The sequence below is a fragment of the Bos grunniens genome, chromosome 29, assembly GCF_055505025.1.
Source record: "Bos grunniens cultivar Pamir isolate PY7600 chromosome 29, Bosgru_T2T1.0, whole genome shotgun sequence".
Lineage (NCBI taxonomy): Eukaryota > Metazoa > Chordata > Mammalia > Artiodactyla > Bovidae > Bos > Bos grunniens.
In genome coordinates, this window is record NC_141193.1 from 40,276,129 (window position 1) to 40,292,489 (window position 16,361).

The window sequence follows — 16,361 nt, forward strand, 5'->3', positions numbered from 1 at the left end:
AATTTTTTAAAAAATAATTGATTTTTTTTAATAATTGATATTTTTAATGGTTTAATGGACAAAGTAGACATCATGCAAGAGCAGATGAATAATGTAAAAGAGATGAAAATTCTTGGAAATGTCCAAAAAAATAAATGCTAGAGATAAAAAAATGCCTCTGTAGCTGAAATGAAGAATGTTTTTTGGTGGGTTCATTAGTAGACAGGGCATGACTGAGGAAAGTATCTCCAAGTTTGAAAATAGTATGAACTTGAAAACTGGAAACAACAACAAAAGACTAAAAAAAAAAATCAACCAAACAGAATATGCAAAAACTGTGGGACACCTAAAAAAGATGTAACATACATGCAATGTCAGAAGAGGAAGAAACAGGGAAAGGAACAAAAACAATATTAAAAGCAATAATGACTGGGAAGTTTTTCCAAATTAATGTCAGACATCACACCTCAGACAGAGGAAGTTCTGAGAATAACACAAAAACCTAGGCATGTCATATACAAACTTTAGAAAGTCAAAGATAAAGAAACAAATTTTGAAAGAAGCTAGAGGGAAAAAAGCACCTTACCTACACAAGAGCAAAATTAATTATATTTGATTTCTCCTCACAAACAATGCAAACAAGAAGAGAATGGAGTGAAATATTTTAAACAGAGAGAGGAAACACACACACACACCCCCCCCCCCAGAATTCCATACTCTGTAGAGAATTATCCTTCAAAAGTGAAAGAGAAATAAAGAGTTTCTCAGACAAAAACGAAAAATTGAAGAAACGCATCCCCAGACCTGCTTTGCAAGAAATGTTAAAAGAAGTTCTTCAGTGTGAAGGTAAATGATACAGGTCAGAAAAAAGATCTACATAAAGAAAGAGTATTAGAGCCTAAATAAATAAAACAAATAACTAAACTCACTTTATTTTTATTATTCTTAATTGACCTAACAGATAACTATTCAAAATAGTAACATCAACAGTATATTCAACTCTGCATTTTTATGTGTGTGTAAATACATATAACAACAACACAGGGAACAAATCCATGTCTCTTCTGTCTCTTGCATTGGCAGGCAGTGCTTCCCACTGCGCCACCTGGAAGATTATATTAAATATATATAGTGAAAGAAAGTGAATATAAATAAAGTGAAAGAAAGTGAAAGTGTTAGTTGCTTAGTTGTGTCCAACTCTTTGTGACCCATGGACTGAAGCCTGCCAGGCTCCTCAATCCATGGGATCCTCCAGGCAAGGACACTGGAGTGGGTTGCCATTCCCTTCTTCAGGGGATCTTCCTGACCCAGGGATTGAACCCAGGTCTCCTGCATTGCAGGCAGATTCTTTACCATTTAAACCATGAGGGAAGCCCATATGTAAAGCAATGATAAACTATACCATGCTAACACTAATCATAGGAAACTGACAGTAGTTATATTAAGTTAGAGAGGATTTCGGAACAAGGAAAATTATCAGGGATAATGAAGTGCATTAAACAATTATAAAGAAATTAGTACACTAGGCAGTTCTTAACAATCTTTAGTGGGTGTGCCCCTAGCAACAGTGAGGGGAAAAGGGATAAGAATTCAAGGAGAAAGAAATGAATCCACTATTTCAGTTGGAGACTTTCACACCCCTCTATCAGAAATGCACCATTCAGCAGACACAAAATCAGCAAGGACATAGTTGAACTCAACAGCACTATTAATCAACTGGATACAATTAACATCTGTAGACTACTTCACACAGCAACAGCAGATTATACATGCTTCTCAAGCTCACATGGAACATTTACCAATGTAAACTACTTTATGGGCCATAAATCACACCTTAAATTTTTTTTTTAAAAAGTAGAAATCATACAGTGTCTGCTCTTAGACCACAATGGAATTAAATTAGAAATCAAAACCAGAAGTATAAATGGAAAAATCCTAAAATACTTGGGCATTAAACAACACACTTCTAAACAAAACGGGGAAACCAAAAGTCTCAAGAGAAATTTTAAAATATTTGAAACAAATTGAAAATAAAAATACAACTTAACAAGATTAATTGGATGCACGTGAACCAAGAACTTCCTGATGCACAAGCCGGATTTAGAAAAGGCAGAGGAAACAGAGGTCAAATTGCCAAAATCTGTTAGATCATAGAGAAAGCAAGGGAATTCCACAAAAACATCTACTTCTGCTCCATCGACTATGCTAAAGCCTTTGTGTGGATCAGAACAAAGTGGAAAATTCTCAAAGAGATGGGAACACCAGACCACCATACCTGTCTCATGAGAAACCTGTATGAGAGTCAAGAACAAAGAGTTAAAACTGAACATGGAACACTGGACTGGTTCAAAATTGGGAAAGGAGTATGTCAAGGCTGTGTGTAGTTGCCCTGCTCATTAACTTCTATGCAGAGTACACTATGCAAAATGCCAGGTTGGATGAATCACAAGCTGGAATCAAAATTGCCAGGCGAAATAGCAGCAGCCTCAGATATTCAGATGATACCACTCTAATGACAGAAAGCAAAGAGGAACTAAAGAGCCTCTTGATGAAAGTGAAGGAAGACAGTGAAAAAGCTGACTTAAAACTCAATATTGAAAAAGCAAAGATCATGGCATCTGGTACCATCACTTCATGGCAAATAGAAGGGGAAGAAGTGGAAGCCATGACATTTTCTTTTCGTGGGCTCCAAAGTCACTGCAGAGAGGGACTACAGCCATGAAATTAAAGGATGCTTACTCACTGAAAGGAAAGCTATGACAAACCTAGACAATGTATTAAAAAGCAGAGATATCACTTTGCTGACAAAGGTCCATATAGTGAAAGCTATGATTTTTCCAATAGTCATATATGGATGTGAGAGTTGGACCATAAAGAAGGTTGAGTGCCAAAGAACTGATGCTTTCAAATTGTGGTGTTGGAGAAGACTCTTGAAAGTCCCTTGGCCAGCAAGGACATCAAACCAGTCAGTCCTAAAGGAAATCAACCCTGAATATTCATTGGAAGGACTGATGCTCCAATACTTTGTCTACCTGATGAAGAGGTGAATGACTGGAAAAGACCTTAGAAAACTGGATAAAGGGAAGTGGATCAAATGCAAAGCAAGCAAAGACAAGAAAGAAAAAAAAGCAGAAAATGAAATTGAATGAAGGAGATCAATAGAGAAAATCAACAGAAGTAAAAGAGTTCCCTGAAAAGATCAATAAAATCAACAAACACCAAGCCAGCCTAAATAAGAAAAAAAATGAGAGGTGATACAAATTACTACCAGAAAGGAAAGAGGGCACATCAGTACAGATCCCACAGACATTAAAGGATAATAGAGGAATATTATGAAAAAACTCTATACCCCCAACTTTGTTAACCTAAACGAACCATCTCCTTGAAAGGCAATCTGCCAAAATTCATTAAAAAAAAAAAAAAAGAAAACCTGAATACACATATTTTCTAAACAGGAAACCAGAAAAAGACAGTATTAGGCAAGAAAAGTACAAACCAATACCTCTCATGAACATGGATGTAAAAATCCTCTACTATTATTTGAATCTGTATCATTGTTATCTTCATAGCACTTATTATAATTATATTACATTGCAATTGTCTGTCTATTTCCCTAGTCCATTAGACTTCCAGACCCCCCCAAGGGCAGGAGTCATTTCTTATTCATCTTTCTGTACACAATACCTAGCAGAGCATCTGGTACACAGTGGGTATTCAAATAAATATATGTTAAACTGAATTTTGTCAGATCCAAACCTTTCAGATTGGGAGCAATTGTAGAGGTTTTTAAAATCTGCCTTAGGGGCTCGCAGAATTGTACATCTGTTAGATAGGAAATATATACTGTCTAAGACCACCATTTCTACCTATATACTCAGTTGGAGTTACAGGCTCCAAATAAAATTAAAACGATAGAGAATGAATTTGTAAACAGTTGATTTATGTAATCAATTTGCCAACATCATCAGCTTCATTAAAATAGCAGTGCTATGCTGAATTGCATTAAGGCTGGAAAATTACTTTCGAAACAGAAATAAATAAGCTTGAGTAAGTGACTGGGAGCTAAAATTACCTGCTAGTAACAGAGCTGTAAGTATGAATAGTAATTATTGAGAAATACTTTTCTGAAAAGAATTAAGTACCACTGTTATTTCAACTTGCTTTTATCCTTGTAAATAGACAGAAATATGGTGAGTGCTATGGGCATTTATTTCACTTGAAATTGAGGTTTAAAGACCTGCAAAAAGCATTTACTTCATTTGAAACTGAGGTTTAAAGACCTGTAAATATCCTTGGAGATTTATACATATATGTGTATATATGCATATACCCGTATAAAATTACAATATATTACACACATATCTTAAGATGCCTATATTTTCAGCTGAAACAATGTGATAAAATGAGAGCATTCTTTCTTAGTTAAAAATTTGGTAAGAACTGAGCTGGTATATTCCTACTATATTAATTATCTTTTTAATACTTTTCCAGCTATCTAGGCTTACAAAAGAAGACAGATAAAATGCAGTTCCCATTTTCAGAGCATGCATTCAGTTCTAAAGGCCTCTTGAGGGTGGTTTGTCAATTTTCTTTGAAATCAAGGGGCTTAGAAAGATTCAGAGGCGGTATACTTGTATGCATTTTATCGCTTGTCATCACAAGGAATAAAAGATTCCTCTCTCTTATTTGAGCTATGAATCAAACCTGACCAAGGACTATTTCACCCAATTGTTGTTTTGGAATTCAGGCACCTTAAAACCAAAAGAGAAAATACATTTTAAACTGATAACCTATTTTTTCTACATCTAACTTTAAAGGAATTTTCCCCTTGTTTTTGCTAAGTATTCTTGGTATTCCAGGCTTCACTGGTGACTCCGTGGTAAAGAATATGCCTGCCAATGCAGGAGGTGTGGGTTTGACCGCTGGTTTGGGAAGATCCCCTGGAAAAGGAAATTGCGACCCATTGCAGTATTCTTGCCTGGAGAATTCCATGGACAGAGCAGCCTGGCAGGCTGTAGTCCATGGTGTTGCTAGAGAGTCAGATACAACTTGGTGACTAAGTAACAACAACTTGGTATGTCATCAGCAGAATCTGCCCACGTGCACATTGTTGGTGATTACTTTACACTGCTCATCCGTTACAGTCAGTGATGGATACCTTTAACGTAGGTTCACAGTAAAGGCCTTCAGACTACTTCAAACTATTAGCTGATATCCTCTTAGTTTTATATATATATATAAAACCACTTTAAACATAAGATAAAAAACTAAAGTACTCAACATGAAGTCAATTACCTTGGCAACATGGCATGTATTCTTTAGAAGAGATCTCTAGGCAGACTGTAAAGGGTAACCACTACTGCCTAAAATCATAGCAGAAGGTCCACAGCATTCAGCCTTCCCCAAATTTACTAGGATACAATTACTTTGTTGGTTTCCGGTCATTTTAAACGTGGAGTCCTATAAACGCGCCAGTATCCAAATATGCAAACAGTTTATTCTTATGAGAATACACTGTCTGGCCAATGATTGATTTAGTTAACTAGAGCCGGAAAATGTTTTTGGGTTTTTGAGAAAGCCACTTGGAGTTAAAAACAAAGCAGTTATATACTTTAAAATTTTTAAATCCTCTCTTTCAGACACATTTTAAGTAATAAATCGTCTTTCATAATAATGTCTCAAGGTGTTCTCACACACATTATCTTATTATGAAATAAGAAAGGATTTTAGCCCTTTATATAGGAAGCAACTGAAGCTTAGAGAGGTCAAGTACCTTGACCAAGTCCAGGGAACAGGTTAGGAAGTTGGGGTGGCCATTTATAGTTTTTGATTCCTGGTTCAGGATTCCCACTGAAAATATGGGAACTTCAACAAATTTTCATCAGTTTTGCAAGAAAATGTTTTCCCACTGAGCTAATATTGGAGTAAAAACTTAAAACAAGATGCACTCCTTAAAACAAAACAAAACAAAAAACCCACCACCAAATTGGGTTCAAAATTGCAATCCCAAAGCCACATCTCTCCTTCAATACTCCTGCTCATCCTACTTGTCCATCAAGGAAGTACTGGCAAAGACATGTTTATTCTTTTGCTAAAAATCACCCTTAAAGGAGCAGCCCCCTAAGCCAAAAAGCAGAATTATCAGGGGGGAAAAAAGACACACTGAAACAAGGCCTTGAGTGTGCTTGCAGTAATCATTCATAAAATGATTAAAAATTAAGAGTTTAATTTTTTCAAGTGCTCTCTTAAAAAATTTTTGAGTGTCACTGATGTTTCAACCACATTCAAAGTGGAACCAAGAATAGTAGGATGTGCAATGAAGCCCATTCATAAAATCTGCTTATTCATTCACTCATATATGTCTCAGGCTCCTACCATATTCTGGAGATGTTGAACAATGTAGGTTCAGAGTCAGTGCTAATATTAGGACCAATGAATGATCAATGTTACAGTATTATGACTTAAATTTTCAAAAATCTTAAAAGAGAGTGTGAAATACAAGCAGCACCATAAAGTAAGTATCATGATAAAGGTGGACAGATGGCACTGTGGGAGTCTGCAGATGACACGCACAGCCTCAGCTGGAGCAAAGGAAGTATCCAAGAAAATTTTTTTTCCCAGATTGCAATGCTTACACAGTGTTGAAGGATGAACAGAAAATAAAATGGAGATGAATATTCTCTAGATTTCTAGATAAATGGCTCAAAGTACATGAACACCATGTCCATAAGTCATGTCATCATGTAGCCAGCAGTCATGTATGGATGTGAGAGTTGGACCATAAGGAAGGCTGAGTGCCAAAGAATTGATGCTTTAAACTTCTAGTGCTGAAGAACACCCTTGAGAGTTCCCCGGACTGCAAGGAGATCAAACCAGTCAATCCTAAAGGAAATCAACCCCGGATATTTATTGGAAGGACCAATGCTGAAGCTGAAGCTCCAATACTTTGGCCACCTGCTGTGAAGAGAGGACTCATTGGAAAAGACCCTGAGGTGGGGAAAGACTGAAGGCAAAAAAGAGAAGGGGGCGAGCAGAGGATGAGATGGTTAGATAGCATCTTCCACTCAGTGGACATGAATTTGAGCAAACTCCAGGAAATAGTGGAGGACAGAGGAGCCTGGTGTGCTACAGACAAATGGGGTCACAGAGTCAGATACGACTTAGTGACTGAAGAACAAAAACAATATAAACACCAAGAGAAAACAAAGAGAAAGTATCTGATAAACTGTTTGGACTACAAAGAGTTTACCACGACTAGAAAATGGAGCAAAGTGTAGGTTTGTATTTTCCAAAATGGATCTAATTTGATATATTGCATTGTTACCTAGTTAGATTTGGAACCAGAAGCCAACTCAAACCATGCTTGTAAGGCACATACATAATTTTGCTAAAGTAATTTATGGTTGTAATTTTCAGACACTTTAATGTTTTTAGAACATGAACGTGCCTCTTTCAGAAAAGAAAGTGGGCTAGTACAGTCTATGAAATTAAAACTGTCTGGGCTCTTTGGAAGCCCACCAGGGACTCCTTGCTGGGAGATCTGTGATTATCTAGGAGCTTCCCAGGTGGTAAAGAACCCGCCTATCAATGAAAGAGACGTAAGAGACATGAGTTCGATCCCGGGGTCGGGAAGATCGCCTGGAGGACGGTATGGCAACCCACTCCAGTATTCTTGCCTGGAGAGTTCCAAGGACAGAGGAGCCTGGTGAGCTACAGTGCATAGGGTTGTACAGAGTTGGACATGACTGAAGCGACTAAGCATACACACACAATATTCTAGAGCCAGCTAGATGGCATTTCTTCACCCTCAAAAATTTCTTCACATTTAAAATTATTTCCCTCACTTCTTTGTTCATTGATATATTCCTTTTAAGATTTCAGGCAAGTAGGAAATAGCTCTGTCTTATGAAAACTAGTTGGGAGATTCTGACATTGTTAAAAAGAAAAATAAATACTAGTCAATTAGTAGTATGTATATTAAAAGAACAATAATGCTCAATGAAATATTTACTGAGCAGTCTTGAAACAATTTTAAGAGAAGGGCAAAGAACATCAGATGCAAAAAAGAGGATTAAAAAGTGAAAAGTTTGTTCATTGAAACTGCAGCCTGGTTTGTGGTCTGGAAAGCAGGAGGCCTGGAGTCCAGCCCTGAATCTAATCTGGAAAAAAGTTATCTTCAACTTGCCTTCAGTTTCTGAATCTAAATCTAAACATTTAATCTTAGGTAATGATCTCTAAGGTTTTGGTTTGTTTCTGTTTTTATTTTTCAACATCCCAAACACAATTATCAGAAATTTTAAGACTAAAGGAAAATGATTGGTTGCATGAACTTTGCAAGATCAGACTCCAGACAGAGTTATTCACATGGACTATCTTAGTCTTTCCTTTCTGGTCATACTGTATGTGGTTTTAGCTGGGAAAAAAAGAGCAAAAATTAACTTGGATATGGTTTCCCTGTAAGAGGAAAGACCACCAAATCTTTGGACAAGATAGGTTACTCTCTTTTCAAAAACTGTAATAAAAACTGCACAGAACATTTATCCCACAACATATATACTATTTCTTAAGAAAGCGTTGGCCAAACTTTTTTTTTTTTAAGAGTCATTTAAGTGGGAACTAAGAAAGGCTTGTTGTTCATGAACTGTTACAAATATCCAAAGTTAGAGCTTTCTGAAATGTTTTATCATGCCATGTATGGCATTTTCATAAAGAAAACCTTTAGCTAAAAGCTTAAATAATTTTTTTCAGGGATCCTGGGACAGATGGTTAATATCAGATAATAAAGCACCATTGACAATTGAATACAGTCTGCTACTTGAATTTACAAAGTGGGTAGGAAGAGTGATGGTAGAAGGGAGAACTGTGGACATTTAGTTCAGCTTCCCATTCTGGCAGCCAGCTCAAGAACAAACTGTAATTTGCAAATAAAATGTCCTGTTAAATCTTCCACTGGAAGTTTAAAAAAAATGAATAAATAAAACTGAAGGTTAAGAAACCCAAGTATGGAGTAGCATCTTGGAATTCCCCTGGCAGCTATTAACAACTAGCCCAATCCTGCTCTAGAAATGGAGCATTCTAATAACACCAGGTGGATTTGCTAGAACAAAAGTGAAAATGTAAAGGACACAAAAAGGTTAGATGTGTCACTAAGATGCTACTATTGCTCAGGAGAATCTGAGTCCAGGAAAATTTGGAAGCCTTTTTATTAGTACTTTACAATTAGGGAACTTATATGATCCAGAAGGAGTTTAAATAAAAGGGAAGGATGTTTTAAATATTCCCATCCCTGGGTAAAAAGAAAGTATGTTTTTAATATTTTAAAAATAAGAGGGCCTTTTAAAAGTCATCAGGAGTGGATGAGTATTATAAATATGATACTCTCTTCAGTATCACTTTTAAAATTTGTCCTCCGTGTAATGATAAGATAATTTAGGGGCTTGCTAAGAGTGAGTGAGCAAGCGAGTAAGAGATCTGAAACACTTTCTGAGTAAAGTTAATAGCACTTAATATCTATCATTAAAAAAAAAAAAAGACACATAAAAAGAACACATGGGCCTTCTCTATAAAGAGAGATTCTCTTTTAAATAGAAGAAATTGGGAAAGAAAGACAATTTTAATAAAAAAAAGAATCCTAATAAACTGTATTGACAACTGAGAGGCCCCCAATGTAAATGTTCCTACTTATGACAAATGTAATACAAATTGCTATTTAGGTTATGTCTACTCTTCAGAAAATGTCTGGGAAAAGAAGCAAATATTCTCATATTAAATCAGGATTGATTCTACATCATAAATTACTTTATTGAATGTTTGCTTTAAAAAATCACTTTTAATCTACTGAAGATTGATTTCTGTTTCTTAAGTGGTGGACAATGAATGCAGTTGACTTGTTAATTCACAAGAATTTATTAAGCACCTATGGTATGGGTGGTAATAGAGGGGCATCAACATGGCAGCATAATTGATGGAATTTTTTAGTTAAAAAGTCATCCCTGGAGAATAATAAAATAATACAATATCCAGGGCCCCAAAATTTTGCAGGAGCTCAGGGGAAGACTTCATACAACCATGGATCTAAACAGTGATTCAGGGAGACTGATCTTAGGAATAAACAACCACCCCCACCTCCTAGTGGTCAACTGACCTGGGATTCATAGATTCTAAACTAACATACAAGCAGCCCAGAGAAAAGACAACAGGACAGAAAAGTGAACAGCAGTGATTACAAGAGGGACTCTGGGCCAGACTGTGAGGGTACAGTGAGTCAACATATTTTAAAAGTGCTTAGAACAGTGACTGCTGCTACTGCTGCTAAGTCACTTCAGTCATGTCCGACTCTGTGTGACCCCATAGACTGCGGCAGCCCGCTAGGTTGCCCCGTCCCTGGGATTCTCCAGGCAAGAACACTGGAGTGGGTTGCCATTTCCTTCTCCAATGCATGAAAGTGAAAAGTGAAAGTGAAGTCGCTCAGTTGTTTCCGACTCTTAGCGACCCCATGGACTGCAGCCTACCAGGCTCCTCCATCCATGGGATTTTCCAGGCAAGAGTACTGGAGTGGGGTGCCATTGCCTTCTCCAAGAACAGTGGCTGGCACATACTAAATAATGAATAAGTGTGTAATTTTTTTTTTTTTAAATAATGAACCATCCATCCTTAGAGAAAAGTGAAAGTCACTAATTCTCTCTGTCTTCCATGAAATATTTTGGTATTTTTTTCCCTTTCCGTCACTCAGTCATGTTTGACTCTTTGCGACCCCATGGACTATACAGTCCATGGAATTCTCCAGACCAGAATACTAGAGTGAGTAGCCTATTCCTTCCTCAGAGGATCTTCCCGACCCAGGAATCGAACCAGGGTCTCCTGCACTGAAGGCAGATTCTTTACCAGCTGAGCTATCTGGGAAGCCCCTTCCCTTAAATATATGGACTAAACCCATATATTTGATTTTATTTGAATTTCACCTTGGAAGGAAACATACCATTGTTTGCTCTGGGTCCTATACTCTACAGGGAATAATAGAGTACACAGTCTCTTAATGGTCAAACTAAAATGCTCTAACTGGTTTACTTGAAATTATGATCTGAGCTGCAATATTATAGGCATTTTTATAAAATATCTTCCTTTGTCTCTATGTGAAAGTAGAAGACAGGAAATTCTAGGCAAGAAAAGCTGCATGAGAAAGTGTGAAGATGTCAGAATGATTCACAAAGAATGTAAATGGTAATTAAAGGAGGTATAAAAAAAGCATTCTATTGAGGAAATATGAAGTTTAATATTGGGGATATGCTGCAAAGTATTAAGTCAGTTTGGGAAAACAGAATGTTATCCTGATGTTAACAGGAAATTATTCAAGAATTTTAATAATCTAATCAAGTGATATTTCAGGAAGACTGACTTCCAGTTAATTTACCAGTAGAGTTTATCATAAATTAAAGGGAAGGAGTTGATTCTGTCATTTAAATTAATTTCTGTATATGATATTTTTTCTCAGCTTAGAAGTCAAAATAAAGCTCAAATGAATATCTATTTTTAAATACAAGGATTTGGACCATATGTTGAATAATTTGATACTAAGGATGATCTAAGGTATATTAAATATACAGGAGAAATGACAGTAATACTGGTATACTTCTCGCTCAAACCTCTCCATAATGATTGAAGAAAATGAGCCATTTCTTTCCTTTGGTTTGAGTACCTTCCTGGACCACTTCTGTTTAGGTATAGATAGTCTGGCTTGATAACTAATTTAATATTCACATCCACTCTTTGAAGTAAATACCATTATTCCCATTTTATACGGAAGGCATGTTTAGCCCAAGGTCATGCAGGAGAAAATGGTAGCAAGTGCATATTAACTCCCATTCTTCAGAAACTAAAGCCTGTGCTGTTCTTTCTATGATGTCACACTGCTTTCAATGCCAAATGCAGGAAGTTATAGCCTACACTTACTGACATCTCTTTGCCTATTTGGAACTCTCAGAAGAAGCAGGAGTTTGAGGGAAATGTATTTGATAAAAGGAAAACAGATCTTTTTCTCTATTTTATTTGTAAAGAAACTGAAATGCACTGAATGGCCTTCAACTGACAGTTCACTCCAGTTGTAGGAGAGCACAAGGGAACAAGAACTGTCACGACAGTACTGTTTATAGGTAATGTACTGAATAACATCACAATATAGGAATACAATTTGAATGTATTGGTAAATAAATTGTACAGATTCTTATAAAACAGATATACAAAGAATAGTCAAATAAATGGTACATCAGAATTAGGGGTAAGATGGGCACTGCTATAAACAAAATGGATAACCAACAAGGACCTACGGTATAGCACATGGAACCTGCTTAATGTTATGAATATGCGGCAGCCTAAATGGAAGGGGAGTTTGGAAGAGAATGGATACATGTATATGTATGGCCGAGTCCCTTCACTGTTCACCTGAACTTATCACAACATTGTTAGTCGGTATATGCGAATACAAAGTAAAAAGCTTTTTAAAAAAGAATCGGGGTAAGAGAGAGAAGTACAAAAAGACTGCTACCTTATTATCACTATCAGGGAAGCTGTTACGTAAAGAGAGTACAGTGAGGTAGGAAAATTCTGCACGAGGTTTAAGATGTGAAAAAGTGTAGATAAACCATGCTAGACCAACTAGATAGCTGCACAGGCAAAACTGAACCTCAATGTCTATCTCACATCACACACAAAAAATAATTTATGACGGATTAATGACATATCATATACAAATTAGAACTAAACATTTCATAGATTAAAATATTTAAAGATCATTTAAGAAGAAGAATTTTGTGACCTGGAGATAGGCAAAGGTATTTTAGAATGCAAAAGGCACTAACCATAAAAGAAAATTTGATAAACTGGACTTCATAAAAATGTCAACTTCTTCTTGTCAAAAGTCACTGTGAAGAAAATAAAAATATAAGTAACAGGCTAGGAAATAATATTTTCAAAATAAATATCTAAAAACAAACTGCAATCTGAAATATAATAATATAATATAATAATATAAATCTTACCAATGAATAATAAAAAAGAAAACACATTTTTTTTTAATTCAAAAAATGGATGACACCTAAGTAATTTTGGAAAATGCTGTTCTGGCTAGAAACTATACGGTTAAAAATAAACGACCTGTTTACTGTACATAAACACTGACTCTTGATGCTTTTGTTTCTTACAGGGATTCAAGACAAAAAGTCTGAAACTACATGTGTACTGGTATTAAATAATTAAGTAAACGTATAGCGGATGGTGGGAGGCAGGATTCTCACTGTCAGGGGGTAGAGAAGTTATGGATAAGCAAGAGAAGAAGTCTAGAATAAATCCTATCAAACTAGGTTAGAGTCAGAGACATCAATGAGAACTCATGTTTATATAAAGAATCAACACTCAAATGAATAGACATATAAATTATAGATTATCATGTTTGTGTAGGGGTAATATGACCAACCTAGATAGCGTATTAAAAAGCAGAGACATTACTTTGCCAACAAAGGTCCGTCTAGTCAAGGCTATGGTTTTTCCTGTGGTCATGTATGGATGTGAGAGCTGGACTGTGAAGAAGGCTGAGCGCAGAAGAATCGATGCTTTTGAACTGTGGTGTTGGAGAAGACTCTTGCGAGTCCCTTGGACTGCAAGGAGATCCATCCGGTCCATTCTGAAGGAGATCAGCCCTGGGATTTCTTTGGAAGGAATGATGCTGAAGCTGAAACTCCAGTACTTTGGCCACCTCATGCGAAGAGTTGACTCATTGGAAAAGACTCTGATGCTGGGAGGGATTGGAGGCAGGAGGAGAAGGGGTCGACAGAGGATGAGATGGCTGGATGGCATCACCGACTCGATGGACGTGAATCTGAGTGAACTCCGGGAGTTGGTGATGGACAGGGAGGCCTGGCGTGCTGCAGTTCATGGGGTCACAAAGAGCTGGACACGACTGAGCGCCTGAACTGAACTGAACTGAATATACATACAATTACTCCCTAGTATTGTCCCTTGTAAGAACCTAAAAACATTTCTTTAACCAAGTGATAAAGGCTAACATTGCCAGGAATGACATGTAGATATCCCATTTGTTGTTTAGTTGCTAAGTGGTGTCTGATTCTTTGGCCAGGCTTCTCTGTCCACGGGATTTCCTAGGCAAGTATCCTGGAGTGCGGAGACATTCCCTTTTCCAGGGGATCTTCCCGACCCAGGAACCAAACCCATGTCTCCTGCCTTGGCAGGTAGATTCTTTACCACTGAGCCACCAGGGAAGCCCAATGTTGGTTTCTTAATATTGACAAATATACCATCAGATCAGATCAGATCAGATCAGTCGCTCAGTCGTGTCCAACTCTTTGCGACCCCATGAATCGCAGGATGCCAGGCCAAATAAACCATAGAAATGTAAAATGTTATTAGTCAGGAAAATGGGTGAGAGGTATAAAGAAGCTCTCTGTACTATCATTTTCAGATTTTTTGTAATCTATAATTATTCAAAAATAAAAAGTTTATTTTAAAAAATGGGCAAAGACTTTGACTGACACTTTGCAGGGTAAGATATAATATGAATGAGCAACAAATAGATAAACAGACACTCAAAATGGTAAGTCACAAAAGAAATTCAAAGCAAAACTATAATGAAAGGCCACTGCACATTCACTGGAGTGGTTAAAATTAAAAAGACTGACAATACAAGGAAATGGCAACCCACTTCGGTATTCTTGTCTGGGAAATCCCATGGACAGAGGAGCCTGCCAGGCTCCCCAGTCCATGGGGTTACAAAGAGTTGGACACAACTTAGTGAATAACACACCAGTACCACCACCACCAAATGCTGGAAAGGATACAGAACTATTTGTTCTCTGATACATTGCTGGTATGAGTGTAAACTGGAACAACCAATATTGAAAACTGTCAAGTATATTCTTATTAAAGACTAGTGGTTTCTTATTAGAGTCAAACACACATCTACCTAATGATTTTGAAATTCTACTTTCAGATATTTACCCAAAATAAGACATATGTTCACAAAAAGCCCTGAATAAGAATCGTGATTGCAGCTTTATCCACAATAGCAACATATAGGAACGTGAAATGTCTATTAATAAGTAAATGGATACACAAGTTGTGATATATTCATACAAAGGAATACTACTTAGAAATAAAAGGGACAAGTTCCTGATACACATTGCAATATGGTACATCTCTGAAGCATGCTGAGTGAAAGAAATGAGAACAAAGCACATGTGTGTGTAATTCTACTGATATGATTTTAAGAACAGGCCACGCTCATTTATAGAGAAAGATCAGAACACAGGTTGCTTTTGGGAGAGTACAGACTGAAAAGGACACAGGGTACTTTCTAGGGTGATGAGAGTACTCTATCTTGACGTGGGGTAGACATCTGTCAAACTTTAACAAATGATCTACTTCAAGATTTGTCCATTTTGCTGTATAATTTATACATCAATTTAAAAATGTAGGCAAGGAAGAGAAAGGCTCTGATTCAGCTCTGAAATCAGGCTGCTAAAGGATACCTTTGGATGAAAAGGAAAAGAACAGCTGTAGAAACAATGAACAGAAAAATATGATGTCTATTAACTCTCATTGAAGAATAAACTGTAAGAAAGTAACTATGGTTTAGACTATAGACTAAACAGAATCTCCTGTTTATAATTAAGCCCTCTCATTTGCTTTGTGTATTCCTCTCTTATGGTCCTTCCATTATAGCACAGAGATGGATGCAAATGACAATCTATTTCAGCCTCAGGAATTGAATATTATTCTACTCATTACAGCCCATCCCTGTCCCAGACTGAGACCAGCATCACATCTTATGCAATAGAAGCTTTCAAAATTTATTTTGAATAATTTAATTTTGAAAAGGTTAAAAAAAAGGAAAAAAAAAAAGGAAAGCCTACAGATAGATTACCTGAGCATGCCTACTATAGGAATTTGCCCCACTGCCTTAGGCAAAAGATAACACTAAAAAAATTGAAAACAAAAATTTTAACCAAGTGTAAATAGACCTTCCTTAGGATTATATTAAACTATGTTTAAAAGGATTGTATCCAGTTTTATCACCTACAGGAAACTTAGGCTATAAGAATCAAATTTAACTGTGTAGGAGAAAAGAGGACTAATTATATTCAGACCTTTATTATGAAGACAAGACACATTAGTCAAAATTAAATGGAGTAGATGGCTTCAACATTTCCAAACATGAATATATGCTATGCTGCTGCTGCTAAGTCACTTGAGTCGTGTCCGACTCTGTGTGACCCCACAGACAGCAGCCCACCAGGCTCCCCCGTCCCTGGGATTCTCCAGGCAAGAACACTGGAGTGGGTTGCCACTTCCTTCTCCAATGCATGAAAGTGAAA

General features: G+C 36.7%; 1 protein-coding gene across 33 annotated transcripts in view; it reads right to left on the reverse strand.

The window, feature by feature from the left end:
- DLG2 (discs large MAGUK scaffold protein 2) overlaps window positions 1-16,361 on the reverse strand; it is a 2,335,250-nt gene that overhangs the window by 799,235 nt on the left and 1,519,654 nt on the right. The window contains exon 1 of one of the 33 annotated variants that reach the window (XM_086384640.1): window positions 12,834-12,852. The exons of the other annotated variants lie outside the window; for them this stretch is intronic. Coding sequence (XP_086240766.1) covers window positions 12,834-12,836 — 3 coding nt within the window. The 5' untranslated portion in view covers window positions 12,837-12,852. Of the gene's footprint in view, window positions 1-12,833; window positions 12,853-16,361 lie in introns of those variants that run through there. 33 annotated transcript variants of the gene reach the window in all.